Source organism: Lepidochelys kempii, chromosome 1 (assembly GCF_965140285.1).
Source record: "Lepidochelys kempii isolate rLepKem1 chromosome 1, rLepKem1.hap1, whole genome shotgun sequence".
NCBI lineage: Eukaryota > Metazoa > Chordata > Testudines > Cheloniidae > Lepidochelys > Lepidochelys kempii.
This window is the reverse complement of record NC_136380.1, coordinates 99688253-99714318: the sequence shown is the minus strand read 5'-3', so window position 1 is coordinate 99714318 and position 26066 is coordinate 99688253. Positions and strand designations below refer to the sequence as shown.

The 26066-nt window shown below is 43.3% G+C and overlaps 1 protein-coding gene across 6 annotated transcripts in view; it reads left to right on the top strand.

Annotated features, from left to right (window-relative positions):
- Positions 1–26066, top strand: part of STK24 (serine/threonine kinase 24) — a 136166-nt gene that overhangs the window by 59720 nt on the left and 50380 nt on the right. For all 6 annotated transcript variants that reach the window (XM_073348324.2, XM_073348314.2, XM_073348276.2 and 3 more), the window contains exon 3: positions 21063–21119. In XM_073348324.2, the coding sequence (XP_073204425.1) occupies positions 21063–21119 (57 nt within the window). The remainder of the gene's footprint in view (positions 1–21062; positions 21120–26066) is intronic.

Here is a 26066-nt window from a genome sequence, read left to right as displayed (position 1 = left end):
ATTCCACCTGCAGCGATGTGGGTCTGTTAATGAACACAAAAAAGTCCACATTAACACCAGTCCAGTGCATAGAGTTCATCTGAGCCATTCTCGATTCCATGCGAGCCAGGACCTTCCTTCCGGAAATGTGCTTACAGGCCATGACAGACTTGATCTCCCACATAAAGAGCCACCAGCTCACCACAGCCCATGCATACCTTCGACTCATCGGCCACGTAGCCATATGCACATATGCGGCCAGCCATGCCTGCCTTCATCTGAGACCTCTGCAAGAGTGACTGGCCTTGGTCTACATCCCCAGCAGGCACTCTCTGGACTGAGTGGTCACGGTGCCAAGTCACGTCCTCTTGTCTCTGGACTGGTGGCAGGATCTCAAGTCAGTGCTGCAAGGATTCCCTTTGCGACCCCGTCTCCGTTGCTCATCCTGGACTCGGATGTGTCTGATCTGGGCTGGAGAGCCGATCTGGGCGAGCTTCATACCCAGGGCTGCTGGCTACAAAATGATTTAGCCCTTCATATCAATGTCAGGGAGCTCAGAGCTCAGGCTTTCTTGCCCCACCTGAAAGGGAAGGTGGTGCAGGTCCTGATGAACAATACAGCTGTGATGTATTAAATCAACAGGCAGGGCGGTGCCAGGTCTTCAGCCCTTTGTCAGGAAGCGCTCAAACTCTGGGACTTTTGTGTATGGCCATTCATCTGGTAGCTGCCCACTTGCCCGGAACTAAGAACGTCCTGGCAGATCGCCTCAGCAGGACTGTCTCATTTCGCCACGAATGGTCCCTCCATCTGGAGGTGGTCAGCCTAATCTTCCGCAGCTGGGGAACTCACCAGGTGGACCTGTTTGTCTCCAGGCAGAACAGAAAGTTCCATGTGTTCTGTTCTCTGCAGAATAGGGAACAAGGCTCCCTGTCGGATGCCTTCCTGATCCCGTGGTCGGGAGCACTGACGTGCGCCTTCCCGCTGGTGCTGTTAATCCACAAATTCCTGCTAAAGGTGAAGCAAGACAAAGCGATGGTTATCCTCATGGCCTTGTCAACACTGGTTCGGCATGCTGCTGAGTCTTTCGGCAGCTGCCTCTTTGGTCAGATCTGCTATCACAGAACCACGGCAATCTGCTGCATCTGAACTTGGTGGCGCTACACTTGACAGCCTGGCTACTGCTTGGCTAAATCAGGACAAGCGGCAGTGTTCCTCTCGTGTCCAGCGGGTCCTCCTGGGCAGCAGGAAACTGTCCACCAGGGCTATCTACATGGCAAAGTGGAAGTGGTTCGCTTGTTGGATCATTACATTCGTCCAGAAGAGGCCCCACTGCAAGACATCCTGGACTATTTGCATCACCTTAAGCTCCAGGGCCTGTCACTATCTTTGATCAAAGTACACATGGTGGCCATTTCGGCATTGCACCCTCCATTTCAAGGCAGGTCGTTCTTCACCCATCCCATGATGGTGCAGTTCCTGAATGGTCTGGAGCACCTTTACTCACATATCTGGGACCCGGTTCCCCCTTGGGACCTGAACCTTGTGCTGTCAAGGCTCATGGGGTGGGGGGCTCCTTCGAGCCCTTGGCTTCCTGCTCCCTCCTACAATGGAATGGACATGAACAACATATCTCGAAGAACAATGGTTACAAAAAGGTGGGTAACTATTTTTTTCTCTGAAGGAGGTTTAGTTCTTCATAGTCTCCTGGCAGATAAAATTTCAGTTATGAAAATACCATAAATAATAAATATTTCTTTTCAAAAACAACACATTGCACCAAGAAAGAGAAGGAAAAAAGACTAAATGGATGAGAGTACAAAGCAATATGAGGTACAAAAGGGACCGAAATTTGGGTATGGATATTATGAAGGAAAATGTGGAGCGATGTAGAAGGGAAGGGGAATCTGTGCTATGAATGTGTGAGCAGAGCTGGAGCGATTGATTTTAAATAAACTATTTGAGTCATGATTTAAATCAGCAAGTTGGAAACCTCAAATTAAATAAACAGTTTTAATCTTGTTTAACTAGCAAGCACAAATGTAAGTTATTTTCTTAAATTGAACCTCAATGGTTAGTAAAATTTGGTGCTACTTCTTGCTAACCAGGAGGACACACTATACACACATTTATTTACGCAAGAATATAGGTTAACCTACATGCATTCAGATTCTTAATTTTTACATTTTTTTAATTGTTAGAAAATTATAAATTTTTCAACTAGTTAATTGCTTTAATAATTTAGTTAACAGTAGATAAGTTATCTGATTGCCTGTTGCAATTGTTAGTTCCTTTTACTCATTGCTGGTGTGACACTGTTTGGTTCTCTTGGATTCAAATGTTGCCCCATATGCAAGGGAGCTATCCAAGCCTCAGATGGACACTGAGTGCCTCTGCTATCTGGGAGAATCACATATTCACAGCAAAGATGCAATTTTTAAGTTCATCAGTTCTCGTGTCAGGAAGGACAGGGAGCCTTGCCTTCAGGTTTTCCTGATGACTAGGTGTATGAGGCCCCACTTCTTAACCAGGTTCAAGAACCTCTGCAGGGATTTGGAGCCCAAAAGCAGAAATGCTGGCTCTCTGCCTTCAGGAGCCCCTGTGGTGGCTGCCCAAACCACAACCACAAAGACTACATCATTCTTGGGTAGACCACAAGGAGCCAGGGGCCCCGTGGTAGATTATTTAGTAAGCTTTCCTCTAAGAGGAAAACCTCTCCATAGCACTGCATATCCTATGAGGCTTTGTGGCTCAGAATGGTCCCCACTGAAGCTCAGACTTGTGCCAGAGCTTATTCACCTGGCACTGAAAATCATGCCTTTGAGAAATTGCTTGGCACTGATCCTGGTGCTGTCTACTTCAGTAGCCTCAGTGCTGACACTGGAGCCAAGCCATCCAGGGCAGAGCACTAAGGGCCCTTCCTTTAATGAAGATTGTGATACCACCACAAGAAAATCTGGATCCAGCCCACCTATCTGCATTACCTCATTTTTTTGCATCATACAAGTACTTGACAGAGATGGATTTGCAGATGCATCTGGAACCAGTCTCTCTTGTTTTTGACTACAGCTGGCGCAACTTCACAGACCTCCCAAGATCCCTCCTGCTTCCACTCCAACCATAGGTAGAGAAGGAAGAAATGAAGAACAAACACCAGAAGGTGACCACCTGGTCCCCATGACTCTATCCTCCTTGTCCCCTAATCAAGCTGTCATGCCAACAACAACTCCACAATTGGATGACTAAAAGGATGTCCAAGATCTATTTAAAAGGATAGCGGAGGCCCTCCAAATCCCCATCAGTGAGGTACAGGACCAGACACACAAGTTAGTGGACATACTTCAGGCCTCTTCAGCAGGAATAAAAAGCTCTCCTGGTCAATGAGGCTATAATGGACCCTGACAAAAATCCTTTGGCAGATGCATGGTTTGGCATCCTCTACTAAGCATTGGAATTCTTTTACACACACAGAGAGAAGAAGGGACAACTCAAAACCTTACCTCTGCTCCCAGACCTGCTGTCTCAGAACTAGAGACAGTCCTACACCCAAACCTGGGGGGTCCCTTTCTCTCAAGCATGGTGACTGGATGGTTGTTGTCGATAGAGCAGGCCTATTCCTCTCCAGTTAGAGAAGTTGTAATAAGCAGCAGACAAGAATTAACAAGACAGAGCTACATGGCACACTTTGAACCTATTTCCTTTTTTTGCCTGCTACACCTTTCCATAAAAATGGAACTTTTAATTGCAATAAGTTCTGCCAGAAGAATAAGGGAGCTTCAGGCACTGATGGCTGACCTGCTGTACACCGTGACCATCACAGACAAGTATCCAGGAGAACACACCCTAAACTTCTCCAAAATAGCGACAGAATTCTACCTGAATCAGCAAATACATCTACTGGTATTCTTCTAAAGACTTATCCATCCAAGTCTGAGGCAACGTTGCACACGCTAGCCAACAGAAGGCCCTGGTTTACTATTTAGAACAAAACCCTTTGGAAAATCACCAAGGCAGCTCACCGCCATTGCAGAAAGGTCGAAAGGGTCTGCATTTTCATCTCAGAGACTTATCAAACTGGATTTACGACTGTATCAAAACATGCTACTAGGTGGACAAGATAGATCCACCATCCACAATGAGGGCTCGCTCCACTAGAGCCTAGGTTGCATCAACAGCATCACTGCGAAATCTGTCAACGTCAGATACTTGTAAAGCAGCTACTTGGGCATTGTTATGCACATTCATGAGATGCTATGCCCTGTCTGAGGCCTCCTGGTCTAATGCCGCATTTGGTAAAGTGTTTCTTCATTCACTGCTTAGGTAACTACTCTGAGATCCCACCTCCTTAACAAAATCACTGCTTGGGAATTGCCAGCAATGGAATGTGCATATTGATGAGCGCTTGAAGGAAAATGGGAAGTTACTTACCGGGTACAGTAATGAGTTCTTCAAGATGTGTTGTCCTTATTCATATTCCACAACTCACACCCCCCCCGTCCCCTCTACCTAGAAGTCCCTATGCTGGGGAGTCTGCGGTGAGGAGGAACCGAGTAGCGGCGAGTGTGCTTTGCGCTTATATGCCCTTGCTGCAGAGCATGAGGACTGAGGGGTGCATACATGCCATATGGATATTGTTGATCAAAAAGATGCCAATCTCAAGCTCGTGAGGCACATGCACCGCCAGCAATGGAACATGCATATAAACAATACATCTCGAAGAATTCTAATTATAATACCTGGTAAGTAACTTCCCATTCCAGGTGCTTAGCCAGTCATTTCCACCAGTTCAGTTGTTTCACTTTCTTTAAAACTTCAGCAGCAAAAATATACTGCTTGAGTATTACTTTTTTATTGTATTATTTTAATTATAGTAAGTTTAGACCTTAATATAGGTTGCCATAATTTCAAAATTTATATGTAATAGGTCTGTTTTAAAAAGGAAAAATAAATTTAATGTAAATCTGATTTAATAACATAATTTTTTATCCACTCTAGCGCAGGACAATGTGGGGCATGCAGGAAGGACAGGAAACTGGGATGTACCCTCCAGTTATTTCATGTTGCTCTGATGATACAAAACATAATGGTAAACCCATCTTAATTGACCCTTTGGCTCTGGCTGCTTTGTGCTTTTGCAAAGTGACATAGTCATGGAGTTTAAGGCCAGAAAGGACCACTAAATCATCTAGTTTGGCCTCTTGTATATCACAGGCCACCAACACTACCCAGCCATCTGCACACTGAACCTAACTATGAAAATGAGATCAAAGTAAATGAGACCTATAGGAGACTAGACAATTGTGAAGAAGAGGGACCAAGGTGCACCAGTGCTCAAGGCCTCTGTAATGCCAGATAAATGATTAAATGATACATACCCAGATAATCCTGGCAAGTGACCCACACCACATGATGCAGAGGCAGTATAGACAGTGCTTTGAAGTTCCAGCTCACCCCCTTCCGTAGGCTTCAGAGACCAAGCTCCAGAATATGCTACAACTTCAAAGTGATGTCTATACAGTTATTTTTAGAGCGCTAGCATGAGACCCACCAACCCAAGACTGTCAGCCCAGGCTGGGAGGCTCACTCCAAAATGCTGTGTAGACATACACCCACGGGCCTCATTACTTTTAGCCGGGGTAAGCATATTATCTGGATGTCTCTGCTGAAATAATCCACAATGGAATAGTTATTTACTGACACTTAAGTTGTCATTAAGTTTCACAGGTAGCACACAGTCAAGATGAACTGGGGAAGTTCATGCCCGTGTCAGTTATTGTTCAGGTTTGCAGGTTCAAGAAGACATCACTTTTTTTCACAACTGTGATGGATTTAGAGTTGCTGTGTATCAAATTATGAATACTGCATGTTGACTTGGTTATTGAGATGTTTACTTTGTGAATATTTTGGTTTGGTTCAATAGGCTGTTTGGAAAAGCAGGTAGAAAGGAAATGAAAGGTTCAGGGTAAGCCACTTCTCAGCAAACACTTTAAGAGTTAAGGGACAATAATAAAACTATTAGTTTTGATTATTTTATTTCTGCCTCCTGCCAACTTGCAAAACTGGTTTGGACCAGGAAGGGTCAAAGCCTGAGAACACAAAAGAACAAAAAAATGGTAGTAGAATTAAAAGGGACTCTTTCTCCTAAGAGAGAGTTTGTACTTATTCAGGGGAGCCAGACTGAGACACATGACCCATCTGGGGTATCTAGAGGAGTTAGGGCTGACTAGTCACCAGTAAACGATGGTGGGACTTTAGGTAAGATAGACATGCCCATAGACTGTTTGCTATTTTTAGAATCCTTTTTTCTCTAAAAACCTTTGTTCTGCTGCTAAAATAAACAATACTTTGTCTTATCGCCATACCAGTGGTCAGACTCCTTAATAAAAATGCAAGCTCTGGAATTCAGGTGAACTTGCAGGGTAAGAACTGTGGATACATGGTACTATTGCACACTTAGACTGGGTCCAGGGCTAGAATTGTGAAATTCCACCTAAAGATAGTAAAGGTGCAAGGTCCAATAACTCACAGTATGCATTCAGAGAGACCAAAAAGGGGAAGTGTGTAGTTAATCCTATAACTGTGACAACAAACATAAAGTATAGAAACTTAATTTTTTAGAAAAATATAAAAGATTAGAGATTTTGCTGTATAACTTTTTGACAGGGTGTTGAATCTGCCTACAGTTCTACTGCTATGGACTCACGTATACTTGCTGTTTTGCCTATGAGTTATTAAGGTCTCAAATAAGTCTTTTTTTCATTTAGGGTGCATTTTTGTAATTCTTTCCTTGCCATCTTACATGGCAGTGTTCAATTTGTGAAGGATATATCTTTACATTTTTACTCCAGAGCTTTTCTGAGTATTTGTTGATTGATGCACAGAACTGAAAGAGTTTCAGCATGGTATCAAAACCTGAAAAAGAATGGTGACGTTAGCATAGCTTAAAAATACCTTTTTCATGAACTAAATGCACTGAAGGTATAAAATAGGTTTGTGGTTCTAACATAAATCATAAGCTACCTTCTGCTGGACGAGATATAGAATAGTGCTTCTGTTGGGGGTGTGTTTTAAATAATGAGGTAAAATTTTCTAATACAGTTGTTTAGGTTAGAGACTAGGGAGGATTGTGAATGACTCTTCTAGGATCAAATATCATGGAGTGGTTTTGTCAACAAGCTGGAGATGAAATTCATTGTAGAGAAATGTCATGCACATTGGACAAACAGTTTAAACTGTACACATGAGGGTCATCAATTAAATAAAGACAACCAGGTTTAAATTATAAAATGATCTGGACAAACTAGAGAAATGGTCTGAAATAAATAGGATGAAATTCAGTAAGGACAAATTTTAGGAAGGAACAATCTAGTTGCAGACATACAAAATAGGAGATGACTGACTAGGAAGGAAAGGGACATGGGGATCTTAGTGGATCACAAACTAAATATGAGTCAACAGTGTAACTGTTGCCAAAAAAAAAAAAAAAAAAGCAAACATAGTTTTGGATTGTATTAGCAGGATTGTTGTAAGCAAGACACAAGAAATAATTCTTTTGCTCTACTCCATGCTGATTAGGTCTCAACTGGAGTCTTGTGTCCAGTTCTGGGGGCCACTTTTCAGGAAAGATGTGGACAAATTGGCGAAAGTCCAGAGAAGAGCAACAAAAATTATTAGCTTTCAGAGTAGCAGCCGTGTTAGTCTGTATTCGCAAAAAGAAAAGAAGTACTTGTGGCACCTTAGAGACTAACAAATTTATTTGAGCATAAACTTTTGTGATCTACAGCTCACTTCATTGGATGCATGCAGTGGAAAATACAGTGGGGAGATTTATATACACAGAGAACATGAAACAATGGGTGTTACCATACACACTGTAACAAGAGTGATCAGGTAAAGTGAGCTATTACCAGCAGGAGAGCGGGGTGGGGGAAACCTTTTGTAGTGATAATCAAGATGGGTTGTAAGAACGCTTGATAGAGATCTTGAAGGTGTTTGTCTCTGTCTGAGGGGTTGGAGCAAATGCGGTTGTATTGTAGAGCTTCGCTGTAGACAATGGATCATGTGGTGTGGTCTGGATGAGAGCTGGAGGCATGTAGGTAGGCATAGCGGTCAGTAGGTTTCCAGTATAGGGTGGTGTTTATGTGACCATCGCTTATTAGCACCATAGTGTCCAGGAAGTGGATCTCTTGTGTGGACTGGTCCAGGCTGAGGTTGATGGTGGGATGGAAATTGTTGAAACCATGGTGGAATTCCTCAAGGGCTTCTTTTCCATGGGTCCAGATGATGATGTCATCAATGTAGCGCAAGTAGAGTAGGAGCATAGAGGACGGAAGCGTTGTTAAGGAAGCGTTGTTCTAAGTCAGCCAAAAAAGTCTAGAAGGCATGACCTATGAGGGAAGATTGATAAAATTGGGTTTGTTTAGTCTGGAAAACAGAAGACTGACGGGATATAACAATTTTTCAAGTACATAAAAGGTTGTTACAAGGAGGAGGGAGAAAAATTGTTCTTAACTGCAAAGGATAGGACAAAAAGCAATGAGCTTAAATTGCAGCAAGGTAGGTTTAGGTTGGACATTAGGAAAAACTTCCTTACTGTTAACGTAGTTAAGCAGTGGAATAAATTGCAAGGGACTTGACTGGAAAATCTCTCGACGTGCCTTCCAGTTCTGTGATTCCCCTTATGTGTGTGTATGTACCCGAGTCTGGGGGAGGCTGCGCCCCTCTCCCTGCGCTGCATCTGGGATATGGGGAGAGGGGAGTTTGACTTTTTGGGGGTCCGAATCCTTTCCCTGATCCCTGTGCATGTCAGGATTTGTCCGTCGGTGGATGTCAAAATCCCTCTCCCTACGCTGCAGGTGAGCCATCATTATTGTAAAAAGCGTTTATCCTTCTGGATGGGAGCTGAAGACAGGCATGCTGGGAGTATGTAGCAAGAACACATTACTGAGATTAGGGTGAAGAGCTGAGAACAGACATGCTTGATGCATCTCAGAGATTCTCAAGCACGGTGGAGGACATCCAGTGAGATGATTGGATCTGTTCACCCCTCTCAGAGCTATTGTTTCAGGCTGCATTCACCTCCAGGGAGGTGTTCTCATTGATATGAGAACATCACTATGAGATGAATGGGCCACTTCATATCTCTCATAGCTTCCTATGCTGAAGATGAATGTGTAGAGCAACTTTCCAAATCACTACAATTAAAATGAAGATTTTTCTGTTTTAAAGGACAATTCTTTTAAGTACCCTAAAATCTTCATGCTTATTCAGATTTTGCTGGAGTTTGCTCTCTCTCATCGGGACATGGGATAGGATTAGTAATCCAAATTTTGGGTCTCTTGAATCAAGAAGTTCCATGAAATATAGACTCTTCTCCCCACCCCCAAATAGACTTTCCTTCAGTTCACAGATTCTATTTTTTTGTCCGTGCCTGGCTTCTAAGTGCTAATGGCTTAATGGGACTGGAAGGGGAAGGCAATCTTGAAATGGTGGCAGGAGTTCTGTTGTGGGGGGTGGTGAGGGAGAAAGGTGGAGGGGGAGAGGCATACCATATGCTTAAAGTAAACTACCATGTCACAAAACTAAAATTTTGGGGGCATAGATCATGTCTGAGATTAATTTCACTGGCTGTCTTAGTAATTACATATTCCAAACATTTCAAAGCATAACCATCATTCCCATGCCACAATAACAAAGTGTGTAGGGTAGAGATGAGGGGAGGATTTAGGAATCTCATTGCAAATGTGTGGCCTAGTGGAGAGAACAGTGCACTGGGATTCATAAAACCTGGCATCTATTCTCAGCTATGCCACAAGTCAGCTGGATAACCTTGATCAGGTCACTTCTCTTCTTCTCTGTGCCTCAGTTTTCCCATCTGTACCATGGGGATGACAACATTTCCCTCTTTACTAAAGCACTTTGAGATGTACTGATGAGAAGTGCTGTGTAAGAGTAATGTATTATCATCATTACCTGGCCACAGTAACAACTCAGCTGCAAACCTACATGATAATTACAACTGCCTGAAAGACCCTGAACTCCTACCAGCAACATTTCTTTCTGTTTAAAAAAATTGAGGAAATTCACTGACAAAAAACATAACCTTCACACAGAGTTAGGGTTGCCCAGTGGTGCCCTTCTAGAATGTCAGGTTCAGCAAAACTCAAATTTGTGAAAACCATGAAATACACTCCATGGAACCTAACCTCTCCCTTCTTTGAGTGAGGCCCCAGTACACCCATGACATGTACACTGTCTTTGCACTGTACTGGACAGGAGCTACCTATGTCTGCCCTACTGTCAAACACTTAATCTACTGCACAGAAGGGACATCATATCTGCTACATATTACATGGTCTTTTACATCCCTCTATTCTTATGCACATGATGCCATCTAATGCTATACTTCCACTTTAATTAAAGACACCGACCACTCTCATCTTCCTCCTAAGTGCAAGATGGTCTAAAGGTCCGGAATGGAGACCTTGGCAGACAACTTCACTTGTCTGGCAAAATGGAACGCTCAATAATAAAAGTAAAGCTCATCTGTGCAGAAGACAGATGCTCCTCTGAGAATGGTCAGAGACTGGAATGAACTCACTCTAAGGAATATCAAAAAGTTTCCATTCTAACTGCAAGGCACATTTCTTTGAACTTGCCTTCTCTAATAAAAAACACAGGTATATTTAACAAACAAACAAAAAATCCCAAAAACCCTACAGAAACAAGACACTCCACTAAACACACATCTCCCTCGGGAGAGAGGACGAGAGAACACACATAGCAGTTGTGTAGTCACTTTGCTCAATGCAGCACTACTGGCAGGCGCTCACATTCTACAATAAGCGTGGTATGTAAACCTATATAGCATAGAACAGCATTGCTGACAGTCCTCATGGCAGGAAGACCCCTGTGCCCTGCTACTCCTTAGAGCTGCACAATGTAAGGCATACTAGGTCTCCCAACATACACATGGATCTTTTTCCTCTGGTCACACACATGGGTCAGGGAGAGGGGCTAATACCCCTTTTGAAGGAGCACAGACCCCCCAGATGGCCTCATATTGCAATCACAGCTCTTCTAAGCTGCTCCAGCCAATTCCTCCAGCACTCAATACAGCTACACGTATGCAGTGAATGCAGGTGGAGTGCATGCCAATAATTCCCAGTGGCTATGGTCAGCTCCATGGGACAGAATTACAGTTGTGTGGACATGTATCTTAACTCTTCATTTCTTGATTTTCAGAAGTTTTTATGCTTAACTTGACATACGTCTTTGAGTAGTGTCCTTATGGGTGCTTCACTGTAGGTATGCTTGAGTACCTGCACTGCTGATCAGAGAACGTTGGTAGCAGTGTCCATTAGGCCAACACATGCGCTGTTTCTCCTTGTTCCCTACCATGAGGCTAGGCAATGCACACGGGCTAACCCCCTCAGATCCTTCTCAACCGCCCCGGCTAGAGACAAAGCTATTAGCAATCCCTTCATGACCATTACCTTTTACTTTTCTGTAGTTAGTCTCCCCATTCTTAATTGTACCTTCTGCTGCTGCTTTCTTCCTGAATAAACATCCAACAAAAAACACCAACTTTATCCCCCACCCCCTGCTTTTTGGAGACCCTTCCCCTAATAGGGTATGCCCAGTTCACAGGGCTTCAAGAAGTACCTCTCTTGCAAAGAGGTCATCCTGTAGCAGACAAGCACTCCAAGTGCATACGCTACCTCAGGGAAGGCCATGTTCCACAGTAGTATAGTCTTTGCCAGCAGCTCAGACCCAGTTCTCGAAAGGACAGGGAGTTGAGACAGAAGATTATCTTCATGGAGGCAGCCCTCCACCCCTTCACGGACCCATACTGAGAGTCACCTGGCAGAAGTGAGTCTTTTCCACAGCTCTCATCATCCAGGGACTGAGTCAAAGAAAACAGTTGCTGACCCCTCTCACAAGTCATTAAAAAAGAGAGCAGAAAGTTTCCACAGTGAGCCCTGAGCCAGCTGTAAATGATCTCTGGCACGCTCTGTATCCTTGGTACTGTTGGAACCAAGACAGTCCCAGTCCGGTACCCATGGCTCATAAAGATCTGGATTGGCAGGTACTGTTGACATGCATAAGGAACCAATAGGCACAGGCACTGAGTCAGCAGCACCAGAGGACAAAGACAAGAGGCAGTACTCCACTAAGAAGATGCTGCCAATATGCGCTGTACCATCAGCACAGTCACCGATCCCCATGCAGCACTGGAGCAGTGGGTGAGGGCAAGATCTCCAACCCGCTTGGTACTGCCAGTGGCACTGAGTCAATTGGTACCATTGGAATTCCGGCACTTGAGACACATCCATGTATCTGACGTACTGGAGTCTTCTCTTCTTGGTAATGGGATCTCGACATAGAGTCTTCCCTTAGCACTGGAGTCTTCTTATGCTAGCTTTAAAAATCCCTCCTGGCCAGAGGAAAAATCTTCTCACCTGTAAAAGGTTAAGAAGCTAGGATAACCTCGCTGACACCTGACCAAAATGACCAATGAGGAGACAAGATACTTTTAAAAGCTGGAGGGAGGGAAAAACAAAGAGTCTGTCTGTGTGATGCTTTTGCCGGAGACAGAACAGGAATGGAGTCTTAGAATTTAGTAAGTAATCTAGCTAGATATGCGTTAGATTATGATTTTTTTAAATGGCTGAGAAATTAAGTTGGGCTGAATAGAATGGATATTCCTGTCTGTGTGTCTTTTTGTAACTTAAGGTTTTGCCTAGAGGGATTCTCTATGTTTTGAATCTGTTTACCCTGTAAGGTAGTTACCACCCTGATTTTACAGAGGTGATTCTTTTTTACTTTTTACTTCTATTAAAATCCTTCTTTTCAGAAAGTGAATGCTTTTTCATTGTTCTTAAGATCCAAGGGTTTGGGTCTGTGGTCACCTATGCAAATTGGTGAGGATTTTTTACCAAACCTTCCCCAGGAAGTGGGGTGCGAGGGTTGGGAGGATTTTTGGGGGAAAGACATTTCCAAACAACGCTTTCCTAATAAATAAACCCAGATAAACGTTTGGTGGTGGCAGTGGAAGTCCAAGGGCAAAGGGTAAAATAGTTTGTACCTTGGGGAAGTTTTAACCTAAGCTGGTAAAAGTAAGCTTAGGAGTTTTTCATGCAGGTCCCCACATCTGTACCCTAGAGTTCAGAGTAGGGAAGGAACTTTGACATGCTCATTACCAGGAAGGCCCCATAGAATACCTTCAGACAGCCCCACCACCAGCATGGTATGGCCAACTATAGGCACCACCATCCTAGTGGCCATACTGGGATCCTTGGCCTGCATAGCACACCCACGCCTCTTGGGCTTCTAGCCTCACCTATGAACCCTCAAGATGCTCCCCCTCTGCCATAGCATCTAGAGCCTCGGAACTTCCAGAAGAGATCGTGGAGGAACAGGAGGGCGGCATTGAAGAAGAGGTGCTGAGGACCAACATATCCTCCTCCTCCCCAGACAAGGCTCTCATGCCTCTCCCACCGTCCTTGACCGATGATGTCCAGCTTTTCCAGGAGCTGGCAAAGAGAGTTGCAGATACTGACTTCTTCTAATGGTAGCTGTAATGTGACTCCCATCAGAAGCTCATTGACATACTACACACCTCATCCTCTAAAATAGCCCTCCCTATTAATGAGGCTCTCCTGGACCCCACAAAAACTATATGGCAGACCCCAAAATTGGTGGCACCTACTTCCAAAAGGGCTGATTAAAAAATATTATGTCCCAGCTAGGGAGATGGAATTCCTCTTCTCCCGCCCTCCACCCAACTCCATCGTGATGGATGCTGTGAACTCTCATGGCCGTCACACAAAATGAGATCCATTCCCCCCCGACAGGGATTGGAAGTGTTTCAACCTCTTTGGAAGGAAAGCCTATTCCTCGGCCATGCTACAGTTTCAAATTGCCAATTACCAAGCCCTGATGGCGAAATGTGACTGTCACCTATTCAAAACTTAACTTTATTGATCAGCTGCTTGAGTCACATCACAACCAATTCAAAGCCATCATCCAGAAGGGAAAACTGTTGGCAAAGACAGTGCTACAGTCTGCCCTTGACACAGTGTCCTGATCCATCTCCACTGTGGTGGTGAGGCAGTGTGTGTGTCGGCTACACCTGTTGGGATTCCCTAAGGAGGTGTAGTCGACCGTTGAAGACCTTCCCTTTGAAGACCCTAAGCTCTTCACGAGAAGACAGATGCCTCTCTCTGTCCGTTCATTGGTCATCTACATGTCAGGACAAAAGAGGAAATTTCGTCCACAGCACAAACCATGCACCTCCCAGTATTCGACTCAATGTTACTACCAGCCACAGAGAAAGGAAACCAAGTTCTCTAGTCATAAACCATCTGGCCTGCAGTCTTCCCAACTGTCGACTTCCAATTTTGATGGTTGAGGTGACGATAGACCACTCCCGCCAACTCTTACAGCTGACCAGTGCTTCCTTCCCATTTGGCTACCATCTGGCAATGTTCCCCAGCATCTGAGAATGCATAACATCAGACTGATGGGTCTTGGAGATTGTTTGCAATGGGTACTCCATCCATTTTACCTCCCTGTCCCCTCCACAGCATCCTTCTTCAGGAACTCTTCTCATGACTTTACTAAGACGAGAGATAGTCTACTCCGGTTAGGAACCATAGAACCAGTACCTCAACATCTATGAGGCAAAGGTTGTTATTTCTGAATACCCAAGAGATAGGTAGGTTGGAGATCCATACTGGACCTCAGAGCACTCAAAAAGTTTGTCAAAGCTCAAAAATCCAAGATGGTCATTCTAGCAACAATTATTCCAGCATTGGTACAGGGAGACTGGTTTTCAGCCCTCAACCTTTGTCAAGGTTTCTTCCCCACTCTGAACTCTAGGGTACAGATGTGGGGAGCTGCATGAAAACCCCCCTAAGCTTATTTTACCAGCTTAGGTTAAAACTTCCCCAAGGTACAATCTATTTTACCTTTTGTCCCTGGATTGTATTGCTGCCACCACCAAACGTCTAACAAATATAACAGGGAAAGAGCCCACTTGGAAACGTCTTTCCCCCCAAAATCCCCCCAAGCCCGACACCCCCTTTCCTGGAGAAGGCTTGATAAAAATCCTCACCAATTTGCATAGGTGAACACAGGCCCAAACCCTTCGATCTTAAGAACAATGAAAAAGCATTCACTTTCTGAAAAGAAGAATTTTAATTAAAGAAAAAGTAAAAGAATCACCTCTGTAAAATCAGGATGGTAAATACCTTACAGGGTAATCAGATTCAAACAATAGAGAATCCCTCTAGGCTAAACCTTAAGTTACAAAAGGACACAAAAACAGGAATATACATTCCATTCAGCACAACTTATTTTATCATTCATTTAAACAAAACAGAATCTAACGCATATCTAACTAGATTGCTTACTGACTTTTTACAGGAGTTCTGACTGGCATTCCTGCTCTGTTCCTGGCAAAAGCAACACACAGACAGAGGGAATCCTTTGCTTCCCCCTCATCCAGCTTTGAAAGTATCTTGTCTCCTCATTGGTCATTTTGGTCAGGTGCCAGCGAGGTTACCTTAGCTTCTTAACCCTTTACAGGAGAAAGGATTTTTCCTCTGGCCAGGAGGGATTTAAGTGTTTACCCTTCCCTTTATTTTTATGACAACCTTCAAGATGCCTACTTCCATATCTCAATCCTACCATCCCACAGACAATTCCTCAGATTACCCTAGGACAAAACCCCATACCAGTATAGAGTACTCATCTTCAGGCTATCATCTGTTCAGAGAGTATTCTCCAAGATTCTCTTTAGTACTGACTGTGCACCTGCTCTCCCAAGGGACCATGATTTCCCCTACTGACTGCCTTCTCAGAGCCTGGTCCTTCCAATAGGTTCGCCGAGTCACCAGATCTGCAATAGACTTAATCACAGAATTGGGCTTACAGATCAACACCCAGAAATCAACCCTCACTCCAGTGCAGCGCCTGGAATTCCTAGACGCCAGCCTCGAGTCCTTCCAGGCCAAAGCTCTTCTAACTCAGCTTCTGTACCAGATGACTGGAGGATAGCTACTGTGACGCCAATTTTTAAAAAGGGCTCCAGAAGTAATCCCGGCAATTACAGGCTTGTAAGCCTGACTTAAGTACTGGGCAAACTGGTTGAAACTATAATAAAGAACAGTATTGTCAGATAATTCGTTGAGGTAGAGTCAACATGGTTTTAGTAAAGGGAAATTATGCCTCACCAATCTACTAGAATTCTTTGAGTGGTTCAACAAGCATGTGGATCAAGGCGATCCAGTGGATATACTATACTTAGATTTTGAAAAAGCCTTTGACAGGGTCCCTCACAAAAGGCTCTTACGCAAAGTAAGCTGCCACGGGATAAGAGGGAAGGTTCTCTCATGGATTAGTAACTGGTTAAAAGATAGGCAACAAAGGGTAGGTATAAATGATCAGTTTTCAGCATGGAGAGAAGTAAATAATGGTGTCCCCCAGGGGTCTGTCTTGGGACCAGTCCTATTCAGCATATTCATAAAGAATCTGGGAAAAGGGGGAAACTGTGAAATGGCAAAATTTGCAGATAATACAAAATTACTAAAGATAGTTAAGACCCAAGCAGACTGTGAAGAGTTACAAAAGGATCTCTCAAACCTGGGTGACTGGGCAATAAAATGGCCGATGAAATATAATGTTAATTGCAAAGTAATGCACCTTGGAAAGCATAATCCTAACTATACTTATAAAATGATGGGGTCTAAATAAGCTGTTACCACTCAAGAAAGAGATCTTCTAGTCATTGTGGATAGTTCTCTGAAAATATCCACTCAATGTGCAATGGTAGTCAAAAAAGTGAACAGAATGCTGGGAATAATGAAGAAAGGGATAGATAATAGGACAGAAAATATCATGTTGCCTCTATATAAATCCTTGGTACAACCTTATTTTGAATACTGTGTGCAGATGTGCTCGCCCCATCTCAAAAAAGATATATTGGAATTGGAAAAGGTTCAGAAAAGGGCAACAAAAATGATTAGGAGAAGGGAACGGCTTCCATATGAGGAGAGATTAATAAGACTGGGACTTTTCCAAGACTGGGCTTGGAAAAGAGACTGCTAAGGGGAGATATGATTGAGGGCTATAAAATCATGACTGGTGTAGAGAATAAATAAGGAAGTGGTGTTTACTTCTCATAATACAAGAACTAGGGGTCACCAAGTGAAAATTAATAGGCAGCAGGTTTAAAACAAATAAAAGGAAATATTTCTTCACACAATGCACAGTCAACCTGTGGAACTCCTTGCCAGAGGATGTTGTGAAGGCCAAGGCCAAGACCATAACAGGGTTAAAAAAAGAACTAGATATGTTCATGGAGGATAGGTCCATCAATGGCTATTAGCCAGGATGGGCAGGAATGGTGTCCCTAGCCTCTGTTTGCCAGAAGCTGGGAATGGGCGACGGGATGGATCACTTGATGATGAAAACACTGTTTTGTTTATTCCCTCTGGGGCACCTTGCACTGGCCACTGTCGGAAGACAGGATACTGGGCTAGATGGACCTTTGGTCCAACCCAGTAGGTCCATTCTTCTGTTCTTATGTACCTCAACCCAGATTCCTCTCTTTGGCCTCACTCATATAGACAGCCCACAAATATGAGCCAGGCACTGCCTGCAACTCTTGGGTCATATGGCAGCTGCCACAGTGGTAATACCACATGTGACGCTTCACATGCGATGCTTCCAGTTTTGGTTCAGTTCAGTGTACAGGCCAAACAGATAGGCTAGACAAATGTCTGTCACTACCCCACCAGGATCAAAAAGTCCTTAGACGTGTGGAAAGACCCAGCAAATGTTTTCAAGGGTTTCCCCTTTTCACAAATCTCCCTGTCATTGCTTCTAATCACTGACACATCCCTCATAGAATGGGACATGCATCTAAATGACTTCACAGCAAAAGGCCAGGTGGTCATCCATGGAGATATCCCTCCACATCATCCTCCTCAAACTAAGGGCGCTCAGAGATGCTAGTGCCCATTTCCTCTGACTGATCAAGGGATCACACACGAGAGTCCTAACAGAAAACATAGCATGTATGTACTATGTAAATCGGCAAGGGGGAGGCAGATCATCCCTCTTTCTATGCTGAGGCAATGAGACTGTGGAACTGGTGTATCTCCCAGGATGTCATACTATCAGCCACTTACCTTCCAGGCACTCAGAACTTGATAATGGACAGTCTCATTGGGAAATTCCCACTCGACCACAAGTAGGAGATAAACTCAGCGGTACTTCATAACCTATTCAGGCAGTGAGGGACACCGACCACAGACATGTTTGCCACTTGCTTGAGCGAGAAATGTCCATGCTTTTGACCCCGATCATGGGACAGCACTCCATGGGTGATTCTCTCCTCCTCCTCTGGGGCAGGGACCTTCTCTATGCTTTTCCTCCATTTCTCCTACTGTCAAAAGTCCTATTAATAATAAAAAGAGAAGGAGCTGATTGCTTCTACTTGGCCAAGACAGACTTGGTATCCTTACCTGTCACAACTCATGGCGTGCCCACCAATTTCTCTCCAATCCACTTCTTACTTCCTCTCGAAGAACCAAGGACGCACCCTATATCCCAACCTCAGGATTCTTTGCCTCAAAGCCTGGCTCCTTCATGGTTGAACACACGAGCTCCTGCTCAAAGGAGGTACAGGAGGTATTATTACATAGTAGAAGGTCCTCAACATGCTGGACTTACCTACGTAAATGGTCCAGGTTTCGAAAATGGCGTATCTCCCAACATATCTCTCTGACACCCCTGACTCTTCCAAAGATCCCAGACTATGTACTAACTCTAAAAAATTCAGTACTATCTCTGTTCCCGCACGGTCCACCTAACAGCTATAGCAGCCTTTCACCGTCAAGTAGAGGAATATTCAGTGCTAATATTCAGTGCCAACCAGTAAACAATTCCTTATGGGTATAGTAAACCTTTTCCCACAACCCCGACATCCTACTCCCATGTGGGACCTAAACCTGGTATTGAAAGGCCTGACTATACCTCCCTTCAAACCTATGGCCATTTGCTCGCTTACATACCTTTCAATGAAAATAGATTTCCTGACAGCAATCACTTCAGCTAGGAGATTAGGAGAAATAGCAGCTCTGATGGCACATCCCGCACATCCCCCCCATCCCCCCAGTATTCTTTTGGGACAAGGTTATACTCTGGCCACAACCAAAATTAATCACTAAGGTAACCTCCCCGTTTCACATGAACCAACTGGTTCATCTTCCAATTTTCTACCCCAAGCCTCACCATGACTGCAGGGAAGCTATATTGTACACAATAGATGTCAGGAGAGCCCTAGCCTTTTACCTGCATAGGATGAAGGCTTTCAGGAAATCCCCTAAACTTTTCCTCTCTATTGCAGACAGATCTAAGGACTAAGCAGTATAGCCCAGAGACTCTCCAAATAGGTCTCAAACTGCCTTAGATGATATCAGATCTTTAACATTACCCCACCAGATAGTATTTGCACGCTGTCCACGAGGCCGAACTCCTTATCAGTCGCCTTCTTCTAGAATGTCCCTATCTCAGAAATCTGTAGAGCGGCAACATGGATGTCAATCCACACCTTTGCAGAACATTATGCAATCACTGGGGACTCTGCCTCCAATGCCATTTTTGGCTCCACAGTATTGTTATCTGTAACTGACCCGACCCCGAAGCCCCAGCCCTCTGGTAGGGATACTGCTCAGGAGTCACCTACAGTGAGGTATCCATAGGGACGCTACTCAAAGAAGAAGTTACTCACTTTGTGCAATAACGATGGTTCTTTGAGATGTGTGTCCCTATGGGTGACACATAACCCACCCTCTTGCCCTCTGCTTCAGAGTTCTTGTCAATGACTGCGGTGGAGAAGGACCTCAGGGGGATTAGGCTGTGCTGGCACTTTTCTCCAATCAGCAGTGCAGGGATGCAAGTGCACCTACAGTGGAGCACTCATAGCAGGGGTTCTCAGACTTTTGTACTGGTGACCCCTTTTACACAGCAAGCCTCTGAATGCGACCCCCGCCCCTTATACATTAAAAACACTTTTTAAATATATGTAACACCATTATAAATGCTGGAGGCAAAGTGGGGTTTGGGGTGGAGGCTGACAGCTCACGACACCTCCCTGCCCCATGTAATAACCTTGCGACTCCCTGAGGAGTCCCAACCCTCAGTTTGAGAACCCCTTACCCATAGGGACACACATGTCGAAGAACCATCATTATTGCACCAGGTGAGTAACTTCTTCTGGGAAGGCACAATATACCACTGGGCATCTTTAATTGGTGTTAACTACTTTTTTGGGGGGGTCAAAGAATATTAGCTACTTCTGCAATGAACTACGTTAAGGGCTGTTATAAGAGCAGGGAGGGACAGTACATGACTCTTGGGAAACCATAAGCTACTTTGTCTCAAGCCTCTGGAGCATATTTGTATTGTTTTATTTTCATTGTTCACAAGTCCTCTCTTCTGTCCTGTGCCCCCTACTTTTCAGGTTGAGAAACACTGGATTAGACACTTGTAATACTCTTCTTTATATGTGTAGTTCAACTAGCTAGGGCTTCCCTACTGCTCCAGATGGTTTTCATTAGCTTGCATTAGAGAGAAATCTCCTACTCCCCTGAGTGGTATACTGTAGCAATGTTAAGGTGTCTACACCTTCCTCTGATCCATCTGTGTTTGGCTGTTATGGAAACATAATACCTGACTATTTCATGTGGACCACTAGTCTATTCAGATATGGTAGTTCCTATGTTCCTAGAAGATATAGGACAAGACAGTGTATGGAAATAAGGATGTAAAATCTAAGATGGAAAAAAATGAATAAAATGGAATGAAGTCAGTGTATGTTATCATCAAATAAATAAAAATGTGGAGCAGAGGCAGTATTTTTCTGCCATGACAGATTATAGTTGAGTGAAATTCTGTGCCATTACATCTTTACTGTAATAATGCTACAGAATTCATTTTGCAGCAAAATGTGTGAAGCAAATCATGAAAGAAACTAAAGTGTGAAGCTACTAATTTAATCTGTTCTGTTTTTGCAGGATACAAAATTATGGATAATAATGGAATACCTTGGTGGAGGCTCTGCTCTTGATCTAGTAAGTAAACTAGTTATGAACTACATTAATTTAGTAAACTTAGTTAAAATTTCATTAATGCATTTCTTGAATATTTCTGCTGTTTATAATTCACCTGAAATCCTAGTGGGACATCATTATTGCTATAGCAGTTGTGCTGTCAAACACAGGATTATTGCTTCAGTAGAGAAATAAAGCAGCATAACCAGATGTATTAAGAAACAAAAGCCCTGTTTTCATGCATTAATTCCCAGTAGTTAGAAGAAAATGTTTGTGTTCATATATGAATTAAAATACATTTTCCATGAAATGACCTCATGTGCAAAAAGGCTAGGTAACTCAGGATGTTAGTAATGAGATATGAAAACTTTCATCTCAAAACTCTGACCTTCAGCCAACCCTAGAATATTAATGACTGAAGGTTGTTACTGTCTGCTGGCTCTTCATGGTACTCGTACATTTGTTTCTTAGTGTACACATTTTTTAAAAAACAAAGCACCCTGTCTGTAGTCTCATTGAATGGACGTAGTGATGTAATTTCCCTCTTCCCTTGCAGTGTTGGTAGATATGTCCTTTGAAACAATCTTGCATTGTGGGTGTTAGATGTGTATATTTTCTGTGATTAAATACAATAGAACCTTGCTATAAAACACTTCACAGAACGACATGCTTTTTATCTAGTCCATACAAAAATTGGTTCTCCCTGCAGCAAAGAATCACAACCTGGCTTTTGTAAAGGGAAATCATGCTTCAGCAATCTATTAGAATTCCTTAATGATGCCTTAATGAGCTGGATGTTGGGGTGGATTGCACTGTTAGCAAGTTCGTGACACTAAACTGGGGGCAGAGGTAGATATGCTGGAGGGTAGGGATAGAGTCCAGAGTGACCTAGACAAATTGGAGGATTGAGCTAAAAGAAATCTGATGAGGTTCAGCAAGGACAAGTGCAAAGTCCTGCACTTGGGACGGAAGAATCCCATGCACTCCTACAGGCTGGGGACCGACTGGCTAAGCGGCAGTTCTGCAGAAAAGGACCTGGGGATTACAGTGGACGAGAAGCTGGATATGAGTCAACAGCGTGCCCTTGTTGCCAAGAAGGCTAATGGCATATCGGGCTGCATTAGTAGGAACATTGCCAGCAGATCGAGGGAAGTGATTATTCCCCTCTATTGGGCACTGGTGAGGCCACATCTGGAGTATTGCGTACAGTTTTCGGGCCCTCACTACAGAAAGGATGTGGACAAATTGGAGAGAGTCCAGCGGAGGGCAACAAAAATGATTAGGGGGCTGGGGTACATGACTTACAAGGAGAGGCTGAGGGAACTGGGCTTATTTAGTCTGCAGAAGAGAAAAGTGAGAGGGGATTTGATAGCAGCTTTCAACTGCCTGAAGGGGGGAGGTCCAAAGCGAATGGAGTTCGGCTGTTCTCAGAACAAGGAGCAATGGTCTCAGGTTGCTGTGGGGGAAGTCTAGGTTGGATATTAGGAAACGCTATTTCACTAGGAGGGTGGTGAAGCACTGGAATGGGTTGTCTAGGGAGGTGGTGGAGATTTTTAAGGCCCATCTTGACAAAGCCCTGGCTGGGATGCTTTAGTTGGTGTTGGTCCTGCTTTCAGCAGGGGATTGGACCAGATGACCTCCTGAGGTCTCTTCCGACCCAAATCTTCTATGATTCCTTGACGTGGTCAACGAACATGTGCACAAGGGTGATCCAGTGGATTTAGTGTACTTGGACTTTCAGAAAGCCTTTGACAAGGTCCCTCACCAAAGGCTCTTAAGCAAAGTAGGCAGTCATGGAATAAGAGGAAAGGTTCTCTCATGGATAAGTAACTGTTTAAAAGATAGGAAACAGGGTAGGAATAAATGGTCAGTTTTCACAGCAGAGAGAGGTAAATAGCTTGGTCCTCCAGGGATCTGTACTGGGACCAGTGCTGTTCATAAAAATCTGGAAAAGGCGTTAGGCAGTGAGGTGGTAAAGTTTGCAGACAATACTAAATTACTCAAGAACATAAGAACAACCATAGTGGGTCAGACCAAAGGTCCATCTAGCCCAGTATCCTGTCTTCCGACAGTGGACAATGCCAGGTGCCCCAGAGGGAATGAACAAAACAGTGTTTTCATCATCAAGTGATCCATCCCCTGTCCCCCATTCCCAGCTTCTGGCAAACAGAGGCTAGGGACACCATCTGTGCCCATTCTCGCTAATAGACATTGATGGTCCTTTCCTCCATGAAAGTTAAGTCCAAAGCTGACTGTGAAGAGTTACAAAGGGATCTCCCAAAACTGGCTGACTGGGCAACAAAGTAGCAGATGAAATTCAATATTGATAAATGCAAAGTAATGAACATTAGAAACCCTAATCCCAGCTATAAAGGCAAAATGATAGTTTCTAAATTAGCTGTTATCACTTAAGACAGAGATCTTGGAGTCATTGTGGATAGTTCTCTGAAAACATCTGTTCACTGTGCAGCAGCAGTCAAAAAAGCTAACAATGTTAGGAACAATTACTAAAGGGATAGATCATAAAACAAACAATATCATAATGCCTCTATATCAATGCAAAGTATGCCCACATCTTGAATACTACATTCAGATCTGATTGCCCTCTCTCAAAAAAAGATATATTGGAATTGGAAAAGGTACAGAAAAGGGCAATAAAATGATTAGGAGTATGGAACAGCCTCCATATGAGGAGAGGTTAAAAAGACTGGGACTGTTCACCTTGGAAAAGAGACGATTAAGGGAGATATGATAGGGGATCTATAAGATCTTGACTGGTATAGAGAAAGTGAATAAGGAAATGTTATCTACTCCTTCACATAAAACAAGAGCTATGGGTCACCCAATGAAATTAATAGGCAGTGGATTTAAAACAAACAAAAGGAAGTACTTCTTCAATAAGACACACTCAGTCTTTGGAACTTGCTGCCACAGGATGTTGTGAAGGCCAAAATTATAACAAGGTTAAAAAAAGAAGTAGGTAAATTCATGGAGGATAGGTCCATCAATAGCTATTAACTGGGATGGGCAGGGACGCAACACCATGCCCTGAGTGTCCCTAGCCTTTGTTTGCCAGAAGCTGTGGACGCCTGGATGGATCACTCGATGATTGCCTGTTCTGTTCATTCCCTTTGAAACACCTGGCGTTGGCCACTGTCGGAAGACAGGATACTGGGCTAAATGGACCATTGGTCTGACCCAGTATGCCCAGTCTTATTTTCTAAAATTGTAATATCTGATGCTGTTATGATATCTTGTATTACTCAAATGTAATTATGTAATATATACTAAAGTACATTTAGTAGTGCATTTAAAGGTATCATAAATACTTAAAAGTAAACTGCAATTGACAAATGAATAAAATACATTTTTGACTTTAGCCTTATTTTTATTAGCATTTCAAGTTTCATTAATTCAATACATCTATCTCATTCATGAGTACAAATTAGTTTTCCATGTCCACTGAAGGTAGGACAAGAAGTAATCAACTTAATCTGCAGCAAGGGAAGTTTAGCTTAGATACTAGAAACAACTTTCTAAGTATAAGGATAATTAAGTATTGGAATAAGTTGCCAAGCAAGGTTGTAGGTTGGAAGAATACCTGTCAGGGATGGTTTAGGTATCCCTTGCCTCAGCATAGGGGAGGATGGTATAGATGACCTCAAGAGGTCCCCTCTAGCCATATGTTTCTATGAATTCTTTGAACTTAGCGAAATTTTGTTCTTGATATTGATAGACCCAATTTGGCATTTTACTTGAACATTCAACAGGGAAAGCAAAGCTTTCTGAAAACTGCAGGTTGTTGCATGTTTACTGCTACAAATATGGATATTTTAAAAATGCAGTTTAGAAATATTAGAGCTGGTTGGTGTCAAGATTCCTTCCCCACTCTGAACTGTAGGGTACAGATGTGGGGACCTGCATGAAAGACCCTCTAAGCTTATTCTTACCAGCTTAGGTTAAAAACTTCCCCAAGGTACAAACTTTGCCTTGTCCTTGAACAGTATGCTGCCACCACCAAGTGATTTAAAAAAAGAACAGGGAAAGAGCCCACTTGGAGATGTCTTCCCCCAAAATATCCCCCCAAGCCCTATACCCCCTTTCCCGGGGAAGGCTTGATAATAATATCCTCACCAATTGGTACAGATGAACACAGACCCAAACCCTTGGATCTTAAGAACAATGAAAAAGCGTTCACTTTCTTAAAAGAAGAATTTTAATAGAAGAAAAAGTAAAAGAATCACCTCTGTAAAATCAGGATGGTAAATACTTTACAGGGTAATCTGATTCAAAACGTAGAGAATCCCTCTAGGCAAAACCTTAAGTTACAAAAAGACACAAAACCAGAAATACACATTCCCTCCAGCACAGCAAATTTTACAAGCCATTAAACAAAAGAAAATCTAACTCATTTTCTAGCTAGATTACTTACTAACTTTACAGGAGTTGGAAGGTTTGCATCCTTGATCTGTTCCCGGCAAAGGTATCACACAGACAGACAAAAACTTTCCCCCTGCTCCAGATTTGAAAGTAACTTGTTCCCTCATTGGTCATTTTGGGTCAGGTGCCAGCGAGGTTACCTTAGCTTCTTAACCCTTTACAGGTGAAAGGATTTTGCCTCTGGCCAGGAGGGATTTTATAGCATTGTATATAGAAAGGTGGTGACCCTTCCCTTTATATTATGGCAGTTGGGCAGTGATATTTTGCCACAAAAATGTTGGTTTTTTACTAACTGCAAATAATGTAGATGAAAGCAAAATGTATCAGTGAAAAATTTGAGGGGAGGTTGCATAAGGGAGCAATGGGTAGCTCTTCTTTCATTTACACTTACTATTTGTTGTTTTATATATGACTTGAAAAACCCACTGCATGCATGCTATAAGGTAATACTGTGTCTGTAGACCACTGAAAGTGTAAAAGGGGGGAAAAGAATCCTCTCACATACACGGTTTTTGTGCGTTTTAAGGT